Genomic DNA, 18,347 nt, shown 5'->3' with positions numbered 1-18,347 from the left:
CCTGGCAAGAGCATCCTGTCTGGTCCAGAGATCAACAGGGCCTATGATGTCATCACTACCATGTCTCGCCACCTTGGCCTGGACGAGGGCAGGGTTCTTGGTAGTCTGGCGAAGTACATTTCCAAGCAAAGGCTTTGGAATTAAGATGCAATATGGCAGTCGTGCCAACATATCTCATCAACCACCAGGTGGAAGGGACTTTGTGGATCTGAGGCTCTTTGCCGTTGCATCCATCATCCTCCAAATCCCACCAACATCAGCCGCCTCAGAGAGCAACTGGTCCATGTTTGGGAACACACACACCAAAGCATGCAACAGGCTGACTAATACAATGGTTGAAAAATTGGTGGCCATCCAGCCAAAATGAGGCTTTTTGAACCTTGACAACAAGCCATCCTCAACAAGGTTGGAAAGTGATAGTGAAGATGAGGCCTCAGAGCCTGATGTTCAAGAGGTGGACATTAAGGTCCAGGGAGGAGACATGGAAGCCTGAGAGAAAGACAACCAAAGCTTTAGTTTCTAGACTATCATTTTATGTATGTTGAAAATGTTTTTGGGAGATGCGATGGATCATTGGGGATCATTAAATATTCCCTTTCTTTTGTTGTTCAATGAAATCATTCCATGTGAGGAGTCAACTCAATTAAAGTTCAATTCATAACTAAATTGTTTTTTTAAAATTTATATTGGAAGGATTTAATAATTTGCAATTATTTGACTTATGATAAGGTGTAAGGTTTATGTTTCTGTCTACATATGAAACGGTAAATATTTCTACATTTAAATGGTATTAATATTAATTTGCATATATTCCCGTTAATTCCCATATATTACCGTTAATTCCCACAGAAAGATTCCACCTCTGAATATTCCCCAAAATGTGTAACCCTACGCTCAACACAATGGCAGTGTGGCACGCCCTCAAATCGTTTGGAGGAAATATCCTTTCCATTTTATTCAGCTTTGCTCAATTGTATTCTTCATACTATAAAATAATGCCACGGAATTATCAGGACCTAACATGAGGACAACTCAGAGAATGCTTTGAGTTCTTATGAAATAGACGACATTATCTTAATATCATGCTTCTTTAGACTTGTCTAAAATAATGCATTTATTGTGTAGGCTATATTACATGGCTTAATTCGACTTTTTAAAATGTAGATGTTCCAAAGGTCTGCATCAGTGGCTTGTAGGCTCCTGGAAGCCAGGAGACGCTAAATGTGTTTATGTTAATTAACGGTCATTTACCGTGATACCGACAATCCCCGGGCTGACAAAATTTTGTGACCGCCACAGCCCTAATCCCAATCAGAAACCATGGATTACAGGCAACATCCGCACCGAGCTGAAGCTGACAATTTCAAGTAGCGGGACCCTAATCCTACTACACCAGCTCTTACACTCGTCGGATGTGGCAGGGCTTGCAAACAGTTACGGACTACAAAGGGAAGCACAGCCACGAGCTGCCCAGTGACGTGAGCCTACCAGATGAGCTAAATGCCTTCTATGCTCGCTTCGAGGTAAGCAACACCGAAGCATGCATGAGAGCACCAGCTGTTCTAGACGACTGTGTGATCACGGTCTCAACACTATAGCACCCACAAAGCTCATCAGTAAGCGAAGGACTAAACACCACCCTCTGCAACTGGATCCTGGACTTCCTGACGGGCCGTCAACAGCTGTAGTGGAGCGGGTCGAGAGTTTCAAGTTACTTGGTGTCCACATCAACAAACTATCATGGTCCTAACAAACCAAATAAATCAAGAAGATGGAAATACAATATGTTTCCCCACTCGGGAGACTGAAAAGATTTGGCATGGGTCCCTAGATCCTCAAAAAGTTCTACAGCTGCACCATCGAGAGCATCCTGACTGAGCATCCTCACCGCCGGGTAAGGCAACTGCTCGGCAGAGGGTAGTGCGTACGGCCCAGTGCATCACCCAACTCATAGACTGTTCTCTTTGCTACCGCACAGCAATCGGTACCGGAGCGCCAAGTCTATGTCCAAAAGGCTCCTTAACAGCTTCTATCCCCAAGCTGAACAATTAATAAAACAGACTATTTACATTGACACTCCCCCCTTTGTTTTTACACTGCTGATACTCGCTGTTTATTATCTATGCATAGTCACTTTACAACCCTACATGTACATATTAACTACACTAACCTGAACCCCCACACATTGACTCAGTTGTGTTACATTTTTTTATTTCCTTTATTACTTTAGTTTATTTAGTTACTTAACTCATTTCTTGAACTACATTGTTGGTTACGGGCTTGTAAGTAAGCATTCGGCACATGTGACAAATTAAATTTGATTTGAAAATTTGAATAGCCTAGCGATCTAGCTGGCTAGCTAACATAGCTGGCTATCTTAGCTAGCTTCTTTACATTGATTTGATGCAGTAAAAACGGGCACTGCCAGATGGGATGATAACCTAGATAACCTATGGTATTTACAGGTTTGTCTAACTGAAGTAAAATATTAACGGAGTATGAATCAAATAGCCGACTAATTCCTAGCCAACATGGCTAAAATACGGGTTAACTAAATTGCTATGGATCATCTTGCTTAATCAGGGCTTGCTTAATCAGGATCATATTCATTAGTGCAAACCAAAGCAAATCGTAAGAATTAATTTTGCAACAGAAAACAAAAAAAGATAACCTTATTGGACAAGTTCAGGTAGTCCCTCCCCGTTTTAGCCAAACTGCTTCCGTTTCGTTCCTAGTGAATATGACCCTGTACTTGCTACCATACGATTCCACACTAAATACCAGCAGAAACAGGTCCATAATATTAATATTATCATTGTGGTTATACCTAGTATGTGCAGGGCTCCGTGGGAGCGGGTGGTGCGTGCATGGGCTCCATCGGGCAGTGCCAGCTCTGGGCTGAGGATGCTGCAGCGGGCCTCTCGGTCCGTGGCCGATGGCACATGGCCATCTGCTATAACTGCGTTGTAGCAACACATCTCCTTTGACGCCGGCTGAAACCTACAGGTGAGAGGACAGGGAAGTTGAAAGGTCAAATAGAGGGTATTAAAGGATGCGAGGTAAAAGAAAGTTAGTGCATTCGGAAAGTATTCAGACCCCTTCCCTTTTTTCACATTTTGTTACATTACAGCCTTATTTAAAATTGATTGAATAGAACATTTTACTCGTCAATCTACACACAATACCCAATAATGACAAAGTAAAAACAGGTTTTATATATATTTTTGCAAATAAAAAAAATTGTATTTACATAAGTATTCAGAGCCTTTGCTATGAGACTTGAAATTGAGCTCAGATGCATCCTGTTTCCATTTATCATCCGTAGAGCTCCGAGACAGGATTGTGTTGAGGCACATATCGGGGGAAAGGTAACTACATTTCTGCAGCATTTAAGGTCCCCAAGAACACAGTGGCCTCCATCATCCTAAAGCCCAGCTCTACAATTATCTGTGTTAAAGTGTTAAACGTTGAAAAATAAGATCCTGATCAATTATATTCTTGTATTTTTTAATCAAAACACAAACTACCTCTCACTGTTTGATACTTTCTCCAGTACTCTTCTTTACAGAGGGAGAAAGCGCTTATGAATATGGGTTTTTAAAATTCCTGTCTGTCACATTTACAAGGAGATTAAGTAGGGACACCTTACTCCCAATATAGTTCATGCTCGATTCACACTATAGGGCCGACTGATCTGGCTCTACTTTTTATTTTCCCATTGTCCTTTACAGCAATTATGGTAAGCAAATTACATTTCAGCTCGGTAGTGTGAAAACGGTAATAGTGCACTATATGGAGAATAGGGTTTGCTACAAAGATGCAGCTAAACTCAGAGGGGGAAAGAGGGAGGGAGACGAAGCGCGCGAGAGAGAGTGTGATAAAGATTCAAATAAATTGAGTCTGACCTCCAGATGACGTTGTAGACGGGGTCGAGACAGAGGCCGAAGCCCTGCAGGTCCTCCTGCTCGGAGTCGTTGAAGGTGCGGCAGCTGCCATCTAGCTTGTTGATGAGCAGGCATTTAAAGGGAGGGGGCTCCGATACAGAGGTGGGGACTAAGCCTGGTCGTCGGACACAAAGAAGAAAGGTTCAGGCTAATGCACTATTTTCGTGCATCTAAATATATCATATTTTGTGAAATATCTTCATAAGACATTTCCACAGAGGTTTTGAGTGAAGGACCAATCCTAGCTGGCATGGGAATCATACATTTATGTCAATGGAAGTTTGCTCAGGGCCTGTATTCACCAAGCATCTCAGAGTAGCAGCGCTATTCTAGGATCAGGTCCCACCTGTCCATGTAATATAATCCATTAAGATCTACACTTCTAGATCAGCATTACTAATTTGAGACGCTTTATTAATGTGAGTCCTGATCTCAGGTTAAGGTTAGGACCTTAGAGCAGAAGGCTTGCAACTTACCGATGATGTCTTTGCTAGCGAAGATCTCGGAGGTAGCCAGGACGTGTGAGTTGATCAGGGCCTCGTCTATTCTCAGGAAGGTCTGGTCGCCGCTGGCCCCAATCCAAGTGGCCTTGCGGCCGTACTTGACACCAATGTTGGGCATGGGGGAGGGCTTGGCGTTCCAGTAGGGCATGTCCAGGATTGGCCGACCCAGCTGCCCTTTCTGCAGACATTTATTTAATTTCAGTCCATACGTTTCAGTCATTTTAGTCATTTTGTCATGTCAGTCATCTTATTTAGAATGCCTTACAAATCACTGCATTCAACAAAAGTAGGTAAAACAACCACGATCAGACAAGAGAAGTCAGTATCCTTATTATGTGGTCCCCCACATTTCAAATACGATATAATACTCATCTCTATGCATTCAATAAAAATTTCAGCAATGGATAAAGTAACATTGTGAAGATTTGACCATTACAAAAAGGTCAATAGGGAACATTTGGAATTCTGGTTTGGAGTTAGATACAATTCAATGGTTCTCGTTAATCAGGAAAACAAAGTCAGAGAAAAATTACATCTGTGTAAAAGACATTGAACCCGTAGGGGCATAAAGTTGCATGGCGTACCGAGAAGCTGCCGAAGGTGAAGACCTGTCCGCCCATGAGGAGCACTGCCGTGTGGTTACTACCAGCTGTCACCTGGACACTCGGACCTGGGAGAGCCTGCACCAGTGTGGGAGATCCCCTGCACAGAGAGAGTTAAAACCCAGCTTCGTGGACAGGCTTTACCCCCAAACATCAAGGGGACTAAATGATTGTACTGCATTATAGATTAAATGTATCTCTTTATCGTCTGTTTACTAATCATTTGTGTGCGTGCGTGTCAGTGGTTACCTTGAGTTGACATCTCCGTGTCCAAGCTGGCCATGCTGACCGTAGCCAAATGTATAGACATCCCCATTCTCCAACAGCACCACTACAGCACCAAAGAATAACCCATTTCATAACGTCATCATTACATATTAAATACCACATAATATCACTTAGCGCAATGTGTTGTGTACATTCAGCATATTCAGATGCCTATCAACCTGAAGGTGCCCAAACATAGGCAACCATTCTTGATAGTGAATAAACTATTGTAAATTTTAATTGTATGTAGAAATATGCTGAACAAAAATAAACGCAAACATGTAAAGTGTTGGTTCCATGTGCTGAAATAAAAGTTCCCAGACATTTTCCATACGCACAAATGGCTTCTCTCTCTCTCAGATCTTTTCATCAAATTTGATTACATTCCTTTTAGTGAGCATTTCTCATTCGCCAAGATAATCCATCTGGTTCTAGTTACAGCTTCTTTAGACAAGTAGAAACTAAAATGATGATCAAATAATAGAACCAGCCAGGTGACAGGTGAAATGATTTGCAGTATTACTAAACAAAAGCACTTGTGCATGAATTATAAAAGATAAATTGCATAAATATATTCATGACAAAATACAATATAAAACAGACTTATTGATCAGTTGGCTCTGTTCGGTTTTTTCTGCTGTGAGGCTCAGGCATCGGAGGCAGAGGTTCAAAGTCAACATCAGAATCAGATGAAGACTTACAGTGCCTTGCGAAAGTATTCGGCCCCCTTGAACTTTGCGACCTTTTGCCACATTTCAGGCTTCAAAATTAAAGATATAAAACTGTATTTTTTTGTGAAGAATCAACAACAAGTGGGACACAATCATGAAGTGGAACGACATTTATTGGATATTTCAAACTTTTTTAACAAATCAAAAACTGAACAATTGGGCGTGCAAAATTATTCAGCGCTCCTTAAGTTAATACTTTGTAGCGCCACCTTTTCCTGCGATTACAGCTGTAAGTCGCTTGGGGTATGTCTCTATCAGTTTTGCACATCGAGAGACTGAAATTTTTTCCCATACCTCCTTGCAAAACAGCTCGAGCTCAGTAAGGTTGGATGGAGAGCATTTGTGAACAGCAGTTTTCAGTTCTTTCCACAGATTCTCGATTGGATTCAGGTCTGGACTTTGACTTGGCCATTCTAACACCTGGATATGCTGATTTTTGAACCATTCCATTGTACAGTGCCTTGCGAAAGTATTCGGCCCCCTTGAACTTTGCGACCTTTTGCCACATTTCAGGCTTCAAACATAAATATATAAAACTGTATTTTATTGTGAAGAATCAACAACAAGTGGGACACAATCATGAAGTGGAACGACATTCATTGGATATTTCAAACTTTTTTAACAAATCAAAAACGGAAAAATTGGGCGTGCAAAATTATTCAGCCCCTTTACTTTCAGTGCAGCAAACTCTCTCCAGAAGTTCAGTGAGGATCTCTGAATGATCCAATGTTGACCTAAATGACTATTGATGATAAATACAATCCACCTGTGTGTAATCAAGTCTCCGTATAAATGCACCAGCACTGTGATAGTCTCAGAGGTCCGTTAAAAGTGCAGAGAGCATCATGAAGAACAAGGAACACACCAGGCAGGTCCGAGATACTGTTGTGAAGAAGTTTAAAGCCGGATTTGGATACAAAAAGATTTCCCAAGCTTTAAACATCCCATGGAGCACTGTGCAAGCGATAATATTGAAATGGAAGGAGTATCAGACCACTGCAAATCTACCAAGACCTGGCCGTCCCTCTAAACTTTCAGCTCATACAAGGAGAAGACTGATCAGAGATGCAGCCAAGAGGCCCATGATCACTCTGGATGAACTGCAGAGATCTACAGCTGAGGTGGGAGACTCTGTCCATAGGACAACAATCAGTCGTATATTGCACAAATCTGGCCTTTATGGAAGAGTGGCAAGAAGAAAGCCATTTCTTAAAGATATCCATAAAAAGTGTCGTTTAAAGTTTGCCACAAGCCACCTGGGAGACACACCAAACATGTGGAAGAAGGTGCTCTGGTCAGATGAAACCAAAATTGAACTTTTTGGCAACAATGCAAAACGTTATGTTTGGCGTAAAAGCAACACAGCTCATCACTCTGAACACACCATCCCCACTGTCAAACATGGTGGTGGCAGCATCATGGTTTGGGCCTGCTTTTCTTCAGCAGGGACAGGGAAGATGGTTAAAATTGATGGGAAGATGGATGGAGCCAAATACAGGACCATTCTGGAAGAAAACCTGATGGAGTCTGCAAAAGACCTGAGACTGGGACGGAGATTTGTCTTCCAACAAGACAATGATCCAAAACATTTGGCTCCATCCATCTTCCCATCAATTTTAACCATCTTCCCTGTCCCTGCTGAAGAAAAGCAGGCCCAAACCATGATGCTGCCACCACCATGTTTGACAGTGGGTATGGTGTGTTCAGGGTGATGAGCTGTGTTGCTTTTACGCCAAACATAACGTTTTGCATTGTTGCCAAAAAGTTCAATTTTGGTTTCATCTGACCAGAGCACCTTCTTCCACATGTTTGGTGTGTCTCCCAGGTGGCTTGTGGCAAACTTTAAACTACACTTTTTATGGATATCTTTAAGAAATGGCTTTCTTCTTGCCACTCTTCCATAAAGGCCAGATTTGTGCAATATACGACTGATTGTTTTCCTATGGACAGAGTCTCCCACCTCAGCTGTAGATCTCTGCAGTTCATCCAGAGTGATCATGGGCCTCTTGGCTGCATCTCTGATCAGTCTTCTCCTTGTATGAGCTGAAAGTTTAGAGGGACGGCCAGGTCTTGGTAGATTTGCAGTGATCTGATACTCCTTCCATTTCAATATTATTGCTTGCACAGTGCTCCATGGGATGTTTAAAGCTTGGGAAATCTTTTTGTATCCAAATCCGGCTTTAAACTTCGTTACAACAGTATCTCGGACCTGCCTGGTGTGTTCCTTGTTCTTCATGATGCTCTCTGCGCTTTTAACGGACCTCTGAGACTATCACAGTGCAGGTGCATTTATACGGAGACTTGATTACACACAGGTGGATTGGATTTATCATCATTAGTCATTTAGGTCAACATTGGATCATTCAGAGATCCTCACTGAACTTCTGGAGAGAGTTTGCTGCACTGAAAGTAAAGGGGCTGAATAATTTTGCACGCCCAATTTTTCAGTTTATGATTTGTTAAAAAAAGTTTGAAATATCCAATAAATGTCGTTCCACTTCATGATTGTGCCCCACTTGTTGTTGATTCTTCACAAAAAAATACAGTTTTATATCTTTATGTTTGAAGCCTGAAATGTGGCAAAAGGTCGCAAAGTTCAAGGGGGGCGAATACTTTCGCAAGGCACTGTATACTGGTAGTGGTGGAGAGTCTAAAGTGGAGTATATATACTGGTAGTGGTGGATAGGAGGAGGGGTGTCTAAAGTGGAGTATATATACTAGTAGTGGTGGAGAGTCTAAAGTAGAGTATATATACTGGTAGTGGTGGAAACATGTCTTGGTCTGAATACAGTGTCGACCCTTTGGGAAGAATTAAACTTCCGTGAGTTATTTACTCATTAGAACCTAACACTAGCCACACTAAAAACTTCATTTTACCAAGTTCCTGTGAAGCAATTGTAAGTCTGCCACAACATGCCCAAGACTCATTAGCAATGGTTAGTTTTTGTTTAATTTCATTGAGAACCAAAACACAAATCTCTCAAATAGTTTGAATGGGGAATTGAGCTTCCCGGGAAAATGTTGACCACGGAAACAACAGTAACAATAGGGGCGGGGCTTAGTAAAGGGTCAATTCCTTTAACTGTTTCTATTGAAATACCTTTATGACCTGTGGCTATTTGATATGTGGCCAGAAGACACTCATCAACACAAACAGTCTTCCTCTTGAGATCAAACACAACCGAAAAAGATATCAAAGAAGCAAGAAGTGAATGACAGGAAGTGGCCAGGGGACCTACCTGAATGGTGGAGGCCGCAGCTGACCTGCACAGCTGTCATCTCGCAGTCGAAAAGCACCGCCCCCGGGGGGTAAGTGGTTATCTTACTGGCGACCTTCTCCCCTCGCTCGCTGCTCCCGTCTGCAAAGGTGAACAGGCCGTCAGTCAGGTGGAGAGAGGGAAGGATGGAGCAGGCAGGAGAGAGACAGAGGGGGTAGGGGTTAAGAAAGACGGAGAGAACTGTTTGCAGCTTCAGAGGTGGGTGTCTCAGTACCGGAGAACTGACAGTCCTGGGGAAGCTGAAATTAACAAGTGATTCCGAGAAAAAAAGGAGATAAGGAAGAAAAGGCAATGAAAGCATGTGAAAAGGTAAAAAAGGTAAAACCTCAAAATCTCAAAAAGGGCAGGACATTGGGGGTTAAGATTGCTCCATGTTCAATTTCAATGTGGTGTATCACTTGTAGGTGCTTGTGACACCGAACTACACAGCAACAGAATCCAGGGCTTAGTCCAGTTCTTTCCAGCTGCATTTACTTAGTTCTGAAAATACTGTCATACCGGTTCTGTCTAGAAGTTGAAACTAACTTTACTTTAGTTTCAAGAGGAGTGCAAAATAGGGGTACAAGAACACACCATCTCCCCTTGATGCTTTACCTATATAGTAGCATAATATCCTATATTTGACCTTCAAAATCAAATTTAATCAAATGTTATTTGTCACGTGCCGAAAACAACATCTGTAGAAGCCCTTAACCAACAAAGCAGTTTAAAGTAAAAAGTAGATAATTAAAAAATAAAAAATAAAAATAATTAAACAGCAGCTGTAAATAACAGTAGTGAGGCTATATACAGGGGTTACCGGTACAGAGTCAATGTGGAGACTATATACAGGGGTTACCGGTACAGAGTCAATGTGGAGACTATATACAGGGGTTACCGGTACAGAGTCAATGTGGAGGCTATATACAGGGGTTACCGGTACAGAGTCAATGTGGAGACTATATACAGGGGGTACCGGGTACAGAGTCAATGTGGAGACTATATACAGGGGATACCGGTACAGAGTCAATGTGGAGGCTATATACAGGGGTTACAGGTACAGAGTCAATGTGGAGACTATATACAGGGGTTACCGGTACAGAGTCAATGTGGAGACTATATACAGGGGTTACCGGTACAGAGTCAATGTGGAGGCTATATACAGGGGTTACAGGTACAGAGTCAATGTGGAGACTATATACAGGGGTTACCGGTACAGAGTCAATGTGGAGACTATATACAGGGGATACCGGTACAGAGTCAATGTGGAGACTATATACAGGGGTTACCGGTACAGAGTCAATGTGGAGACTATACACAGGGGTTACCGGTACAGAGTCAATGTGGAGACTATACACAGGGGTTACCGGTACAGAGTCAATGTGGAGACTATATACAGGGGTTACCGGTACAGAGTCAATGTGGGGACTATATACAGGGGTTACCGGTACAGAGTCAATGTGGAGGCTATATACAGGGGTTACCGGTACAGAGTCAATGTGGAGACTATATACAGGGGGTACCGGGTACAGAGTCAATGTGGAGGCTATATACAGGGGGTACCGGTACAGAGTCAATGTGTGGGGGCACAGGTTAGTCGAGGTAATTGAGGTAATATGTACATCAAATCCAATTTTATTTGTCACATACTCCGAATACAACAGCTGTAGACCTTAAAGTGAAATGCTTACTTACAAGCCATAACCAAAAAAACTAAAAGAAAGTCAGAGATAAGAAAAATAATTAAAGAGCAGCTGTAAATAACAATAGCGAGGCTGTATACAGGGGGTACCGATACAGGGGGTACCAGTACAGACTCAATGTGCGGGGGCACAGGTGCCAATGTAATTGTCACAGTTGAAGTCGGAGGTTTACATCCACTTAGGTTGAAGTCATTAACACTAGTTTTTCAGCCACTCCACAAATTTCTTGTTAACAAACTACAGTTTTGACAAGTCGGTTACGACATCTACTTTGTGCATGACACAAATCATATTTCCAACAATTGTTTACAGATCGATTATTTCACTTATAATTTACTGTATCACAATTCCAGCGGGTCAGAAGTTTACATACACTAAGTTGACTGGGCCTTTAAACAGCTTGGAAAATTCCAGAAAATTATGTCATGGCGTTAGAAGCTTCCGATAGGCTAATTGACATCATTTGAGTCAATTGGAGTTGTACCCGTGGATGTATTTCAAGGCCTACCTTCGAACTCAGTGCCTCTTTGCTTGACATCATGGGAAAATAAAAAGAAATCAGACAAGACCTCAGAAAAACATTGAAAAAGATTGTCGAGCTCCACCCTTGGGAGCAATTTCCAAACGCCTGAAGGTACCACGTTCATCTGTACAAACAATAGTAGGCAAGTATTAACACCATGGGACCACGCAGCAGTCATAACGCTCAGGAAGGAGACACGTTCCGTCTCATAGATATTTAAACAAATATTTCACCTTTATTTAACCAGGTAGGCTAGTTGAGAACAAGATCTCATTTGCAACTGCGACCTGGCCAAGATAAAGCAAAGCAGTTCGACACATACAAAAACAGAGTTACACATGGAATAAACAAACACACAATCAATAATACAGTAGAAAAATCTATATACAACATATGCAAATGAGGTAGGATAAGAGAGGTAAAGCAATAAATAGGCCATGGTGGCGAAGTAGTTATAATATAGCAATTAAACACTGGAATGGTGGAATGTGCAGAAGATGAATGTGCAAGTAGAGATACTGGGGTGCAAAGGAGCAAGATAAATAAATAAATACAGTATGGGGATGAGGTCGATTGGATGGGCTATTTACAGATGAGCTATGTACAGGTGCAGTGATCTGAGAGCTGCTCTGACAGCTGGTGCTTAAAGCTAGTGAGGGAGGTAAGAGAGTCTCCAGCTTTAGTGATTTTTGGAGTTCGTTCCAGTCATTGGCAGCAGAGAACTGGAAGGAGAGGCGACCAAAGGAAGAATTGGCTTTGGGGGTGATCAGTGAGATACACCTGCAGGAGCGTGTGCAGCTATGGTAACCAGTGAGCTGCGATAAGGTGGGGCTTTAACTAGCAGACACTTGTAGAGGACCTGGAGCCAGTAGGTTTGGCGACAGATATAAAGCGCGGGCTAGCCAACGAGAGAGTACAGGTCGCAGTGGTGGGTAGTATATGGGGCTTTGGTGACAAAACAGATGGCACTGTGATAGACTGCATCCAATTTGTTGAGGAGAGTGTTGGAGGCCATTTTGTAAATTACATCGCCGAAGTCGAGGATCGGTAGGATGGTCAGTTTTACGAGGGTATGTTTGGCAGCATCAGTGAAGGATGCTTTGTTGCGAAATAGGAAGCAAATCATATATTTAATTTTGGATTGGATATGTTTAATGTGAGTCTGGAAGGAGAGTTTAGTGTTGTATTTTTTTATTTATTAATTTACCCCTTTTTCTCCCCAATTTCATGGTGTCCAATTGTTTAGTAGCTACCATCTTGTCTCATCGCTACAACTTCCGTACGGGCTCGGGAGAGACGAAGGTTTAAAGTCATGTGTCCTCCGATACACAACCCAGCCAAGCCGCACTGCTTCTTAACACAGCACGCATCCAACCCGGAAGCCAGCTGCACCAATGTGTCGGAGGAAACACTGTGCACCTGGCAATCGTGGTTAGTGCTCCAGTGTTGCTTGCCTCGAAGCGAGCATAAAAGTAATTCAGCTCATGTCACTGGGCAGCTCGCGGCTGTGCTTCCCTTTGTAATCTGTAATAGTTTGCGAGCCCTGCCGCATCCGCCGAGTGTCGGAACCGGTGTAGTACAATTCAATCTTAAGTGACATGCTTCAGAAAATCCATCCAAAGTCAATACCTAGACATTCCCCTGCTCTCAACCTCAGAACCATCAATTGAGGGGGAGAAATTAGGGTAGAAGAGGGAAAGATCTTAGTATAGAATTATCTGAATGGGTAAACCAGTTTGACATATTATTAATCCTGATTAAGAATAGAGGGATGATTCTCTTTTACATCTTCCATCTGTATTTTCCTCTTAAAGCTGCAATGTGTAATTTTTTAGGCTACCTGACCAAATTCACATAGAAATGTGAGTTAAATATTTGTCATTCTCATTGAAAGCAAGGACCGGTGGATCTATTCTATGTGCACTATTTATGTTTCCAGTTACAGGTAGTTTTTGCGTCTTTTAGTTTTGGTTTTGTACACCAGCTGAAAATACAAAATATTTAGTTACTGAAAATATACAGTATTTCACAGGGTTTTAGCTGATACAATGATTATCTACACTATAGATTGCTTGTTTTGTCAAACTAAAATTAGGAGAACTACTAGAATTTGAACAAAATGGAGCATATTGCACCTTTAATTTGTTTCTTCCAAATACAACCACAAGGAACAGACAATCTATTTATACCAATTAGTTATTATCCATGAAGGATATTTTAAAATGTGCCCTGTTCAGATAAAATAAAAATACTGAATTATTTAATTTGTTACTATAAATACTAATTTGAAAGCCTGCACAGATCAATGTCTAGGATAACATAAAATAGGCACAATTGGTGTCGGAAGTCTAGCCGTCACGTCTCTTCTCTCCTCTCTATTCTATCCCATAATAGTCTGCTTGTTGTTTGAGGCTAGGCACTTTGACAACGCCTGCTGTTTCACATGCATCTAATTCTGCTGTATCAGTCAACGGCCACTGTAAGAAATCTACTCTGCTGCTTAGAGAGTTGTTCAATCGAGTTGGACTGTGATATAGATTTTTCTTTAACAAAAGTAGTGTCGCCGTCCAAGGACTCTAGTGCCAAAGCAGTAGAAGAATTAACATAGACTCCCAATTGTTTCTTATTCTCTGCACCAGAGATGCCCCAGAGAGAGGAAACCTATTTAGAACGGGTCTTTAATTACAAGGGGCAGATCAAATTCATAGACAGAGCTATGGATGCATGGACTGACCATTCCTGAGATCAAAATTATAGTCCTAACCATGTTTTGAAGCTATACAGTGTTAGTTTACAATTGCATCGTTTACAAACAAGTAGAAAAAGCTTATATTTTCAGTTCTGATGAGGTTAGACAAATTATGCATTTATAAGTTGATTCTTGAAGAATATAATGGCTATACACTGCATATCATGAATTTAAAATAAAGTTTTTTTGTAGCAATCGCATTGTTGCAATCACAATTAAAGGAGCTGTCCTAGAGAGGAAATGCACATTTAGGTTCCAACTCCAAAGAATGATGAAGGCATCTTGTACATATTCACAAATTGGGTGTAGAAATGTCTACGTGGCGTTGATAACATCAACAAATAGGGCACTGACAGGTGTCAGCGTAGCTAACTAGCATGCTAACCTTATCTACATTTGGGAAGTATTCAGACACCTTGACTTTATCCACATTTTGTTACATTACAACCTTATTCTGAAATTGCTTAAATTGTTATACCCCCCCCCTCATCAATCTACACACAACACCCCATAATGACAATGCACATTTTTGTTTACATCATGTACAGTTTGGCAAAAAAGTATTTAGTCAGCCACCAATTGTGCAAGTTCTCCCACTTAAAAAGATGAGGCCTGTAATTTTCATCATAGGTACACTTCAACTATGACAGACAAAATGAGAAAAAAAACATCCAGATAATCACATTGCAGGATTTTAATGAATTTATGTCCTGCGTTGCATATAATTAATGAGTTGCCTGTTAATTTATCATTGAATCACAGCCTACTTCAACCTCGCCAAACGGGTGATTTAACAAAAGAGCATTCGCGAAAAAAGCACAATCGTTGCACCAATGTACCGAACCATGAACATCAATGCCTTGAAAATCAATACACAAGTATATTTGTCACTTCTCTCTCACTTCGCAGAGTCAGGGTATACACAGCAGGCCGAATGGTGCACAGAGCTGTTCATGACTTCAAGACTATCAACTCCCGAGATTAGGCTGGCAATACTATGTGCCTATAAGAAAATCATATAGTCAAAGGTATATGAAATACAAATGGTAGAGAGAGAAATAGTCCTATAATTCCTATAATAACCACACCCTAAAACTTAACTGGGAATATTGTAGACTCATGTTAAAAGGAAACACCAGCTTTCATATGTTCTGAGCAAGGAACTTAAACGTTAGCTTTTTTACATGGCACATATTGCAGTTTTACTTTCTTCTCAAACATTGTGTTTTTGCATTATTTAAAACAAATTGAACATGTTTCAATATTTATTTGAGACTAAATTGACAATTTTATTTATGTATTATATTAATTTAAAATTAAAATTGTTCATTCAGTATTCAGTATTGTTGTAATTGTCAATAATACAAATATATATATTTGTAATATTGACAATTACAACAATACTGAATGAACACATATATATATATATATACACACACACACACACATACATATATATATACACATATATACACACATATACACACACACATATATACACACACACATATATACACACACATATATACACACACACATATATACACACACACACATACATTCATACATACATACATACATACATACGGGCAGCAGGATAGCCTAGTGGTTAGAGCGTTGGACTAGTAACCGGAAGGTTGCAAGTTCAAACCCCTGAGCTGACAAGGTACAAATCTGTCGTTCTGCCCCTGAACAGGCAATTAACCCACTGTTCCTTGGCCGTCATTCAAAATAAGAATTTGTTCTTAACTGACTTGCCTAGTTAAATAAAGGTTAAAAAATTATATACATACGTATATATGTATATATATATATATATATTTACATATGTATATATATAGGCCGATTAATCGGTATCGGCTTATTTTGGTCCTCCAATAATCGGTATGGGCGTTGAAAAATCATAATCGGTCGTCCTCTACTGTCAACTGTGGGACCTTATATAGACATGCCTTTCCAAATCATGACCAATCAATTGAATTTACCAAAGGTGGACTCCAATCAAGTTGTAGAAGCATCTCAAGGATGATCAATAGAAACAGGATGCACTTTTGAGTCTCATACAAAAGGGTCTGAATACTTATGTAAATAAGTAAAACCTGTTTTCACTTAGTCATTATGGGGTATTGCGTGTAGATTGATTAGGAAAACATTTAATTTAATCAATTTTAGAATAAGGTTGTAACGTAACAAAATGTGGAAAAGGACTAAGGGTATGAATACTTTCCGAATGCAATGATGCTATCTTGCTAACCTTATCTTTGATGCATTTTTTTTATACAGCCTATTCAAAAGACGAGCCAGCTGGCTTCATGGCTGGTTCTGGAGCTGGATTTGTCACAAGCATTGATTTAGAGAAAACTTTGCCACATATAGAAACCACTGCCTAGAAGGCCAGCATCCCGGAGTCACCTCTTCACTGTTGACGCTGAGACGGGTGTTTTGCGGGTACTATTTAATGAAGCTGCCAGTTGAGGACTTGAGGCGTGTGTTTCCCAAACTAGAGACTAATGTACTTGTCCTTTTGCTCAGTTGTGCACCGGGGCCACTGAATATAATGATTTTTGTGTCATATCATAGGAAAAGACACCGCATTCACACGTACTTGCACAAAGTGGGCTGTTTGGATTTGTCACTTCAAGCTCAAATATATGATACTTTGACTAAAACATTGACTTATTGACTTAAATCGTTGCGCAACATCATGGGTAAGCTCTGGCCATCATCTTTCAGCTCAAAAAGTGGATCACAAAAGGCACAATAACAAAATATGGGAAACAGGGTCAGAGTACTGAATGGTCTATTGAAAATAGAAGAAAGAGTGAGTTCTGAGTTCCATTCCACTGTCTTCCCCTGCCCGTATTCTTCATAGCCCCACACAGCTATCATACCAATCAGGTCACTCCCCCAATCAACATACACACACACATACCCTCAACCACCACTGTAACCATGCTCAATATTTGATCCTCTGCATTTTCTGCTCTCCAAACAAACAAAAAACACACACACACACACACCTTCCCCTAACCCCTCCTAGCCCAAACCTTGTCCCTCCTCCAGCCGGTGTCGACGGTTGGTCCGCTGGCGTTTCTCCTCCTGCCGGATCTGGATGTGCTCCTGGATGTTGACTCCTGGTGGGGGAGGGACAGGCACAGCTGAAACACACACACCAGAGAGAGAACCAGGTGGAGGAGACAAAACATAACATGGATGAATGATGGCAGGAGGAGACATGGAGAAGCGATGCGTCTGTACATTTGCCTTGAAACTGATATGAGGTTATTTTACTGTTTCAATAGACTCAAAATCCTAACCAAATCCGACTTTCTCACTATTTTTTCACATGACTAATTCAGTGTGGCATTTTACATTTACATTTAAGTCATTTGGCAGACTCTCTTATCCAGAGCGACTTACAAATTGGCATTCCTCCTAATAGAAAGGCACCTGGCCCGGGTAAAAAATCCTCCCAGAAATAACTTCAATTTAGCATTAACACTGGAGTGATAGATGTGCAGATGATGTGCCGGTAGAGATACTTTGGTTCAAAAGAGCAAAAAACAAATATGGGGATGAGGTAGGTTGGGTGGGCTATTTACAGATGTGCTGTGTACAGGTGCAGCGATCGGTGAACTGCTCTGACAGCTGAAACTTAAAGTTAGTGAGGGAGATATGAGTCTCCAGCTTCAGTGATTTTTGCAATTCGTTCCATCCATTGGCAGCAGAACACTGGAAGGAAAGGAGGAGTTGGCTTTGGGGATGACCAGTGAAATATACCTGCAGGAGTGCGTGCTACGGGTGGGTATTGCAATGGTGACCAGTGAGCTGAGATTAGGCAGGGTTTACCTAGCAGAGACTTATAGCTGACCTGGAGCCAGTGGGTTTGGTGACTAATATGAAGCAAGGGCCAGCCGACTAGAGCATACAGGTCGCAGTGGTGGCTAGAATATGGGACTTGTGTGACAAAACGGATGGCACTGTGATCGACTGCATCCAATTTGCTGAGTAGAGTGTTGGAGGCTATTTTGTAAATGACATCGCCGAAGTCAAGGATCAGTAAGATAG

General features: G+C 41.2%; 1 protein-coding gene across 11 annotated transcripts in view; it reads right to left on the bottom strand.

Annotated features, from left to right (window-relative positions):
• The window catches only part of mycbp2 (MYC binding protein 2), a 301,049-nt gene that overhangs the window by 181,725 nt on the left and 100,977 nt on the right, over positions 1 to 18,347 (bottom strand). For 8 of the 11 annotated variants that reach the window (XM_064975618.1, XM_064975623.1, XM_064975614.1 and 5 more), the window contains exons 17-23: positions 17,327 to 17,437; positions 9,287 to 9,406; positions 5,299 to 5,380; positions 5,032 to 5,149; positions 4,421 to 4,625; positions 3,906 to 4,059; positions 2,828 to 3,000 (exon numbers count right to left, since the gene is read on the bottom strand). In XM_064975618.1, coding sequence (XP_064831690.1) covers positions 2,828 to 3,000; positions 3,906 to 4,059; positions 4,421 to 4,625; positions 5,032 to 5,149; positions 5,299 to 5,380; positions 9,287 to 9,406; positions 17,327 to 17,437 — 963 coding nt within the window. The remainder of the gene's footprint in view (positions 1 to 2,827; positions 3,001 to 3,905; positions 4,060 to 4,420; positions 4,626 to 5,031; positions 5,150 to 5,298; positions 5,381 to 9,286; positions 9,407 to 17,326; positions 17,438 to 18,347) is intronic. The other 3 variants (XM_064975620.1, XM_064975621.1, XM_064975625.1) reach the window with 1 other exon arrangement.

Source organism: Oncorhynchus masou, chromosome 10, assembly GCF_036934945.1.
Source record: "Oncorhynchus masou masou isolate Uvic2021 chromosome 10, UVic_Omas_1.1, whole genome shotgun sequence".
Lineage (NCBI taxonomy): Eukaryota > Metazoa > Chordata > Actinopteri > Salmoniformes > Salmonidae > Oncorhynchus > Oncorhynchus masou.
Note: the sequence above shows the minus strand (reverse complement) of the source record. Positions and strands in the feature narration are given on the sequence as shown.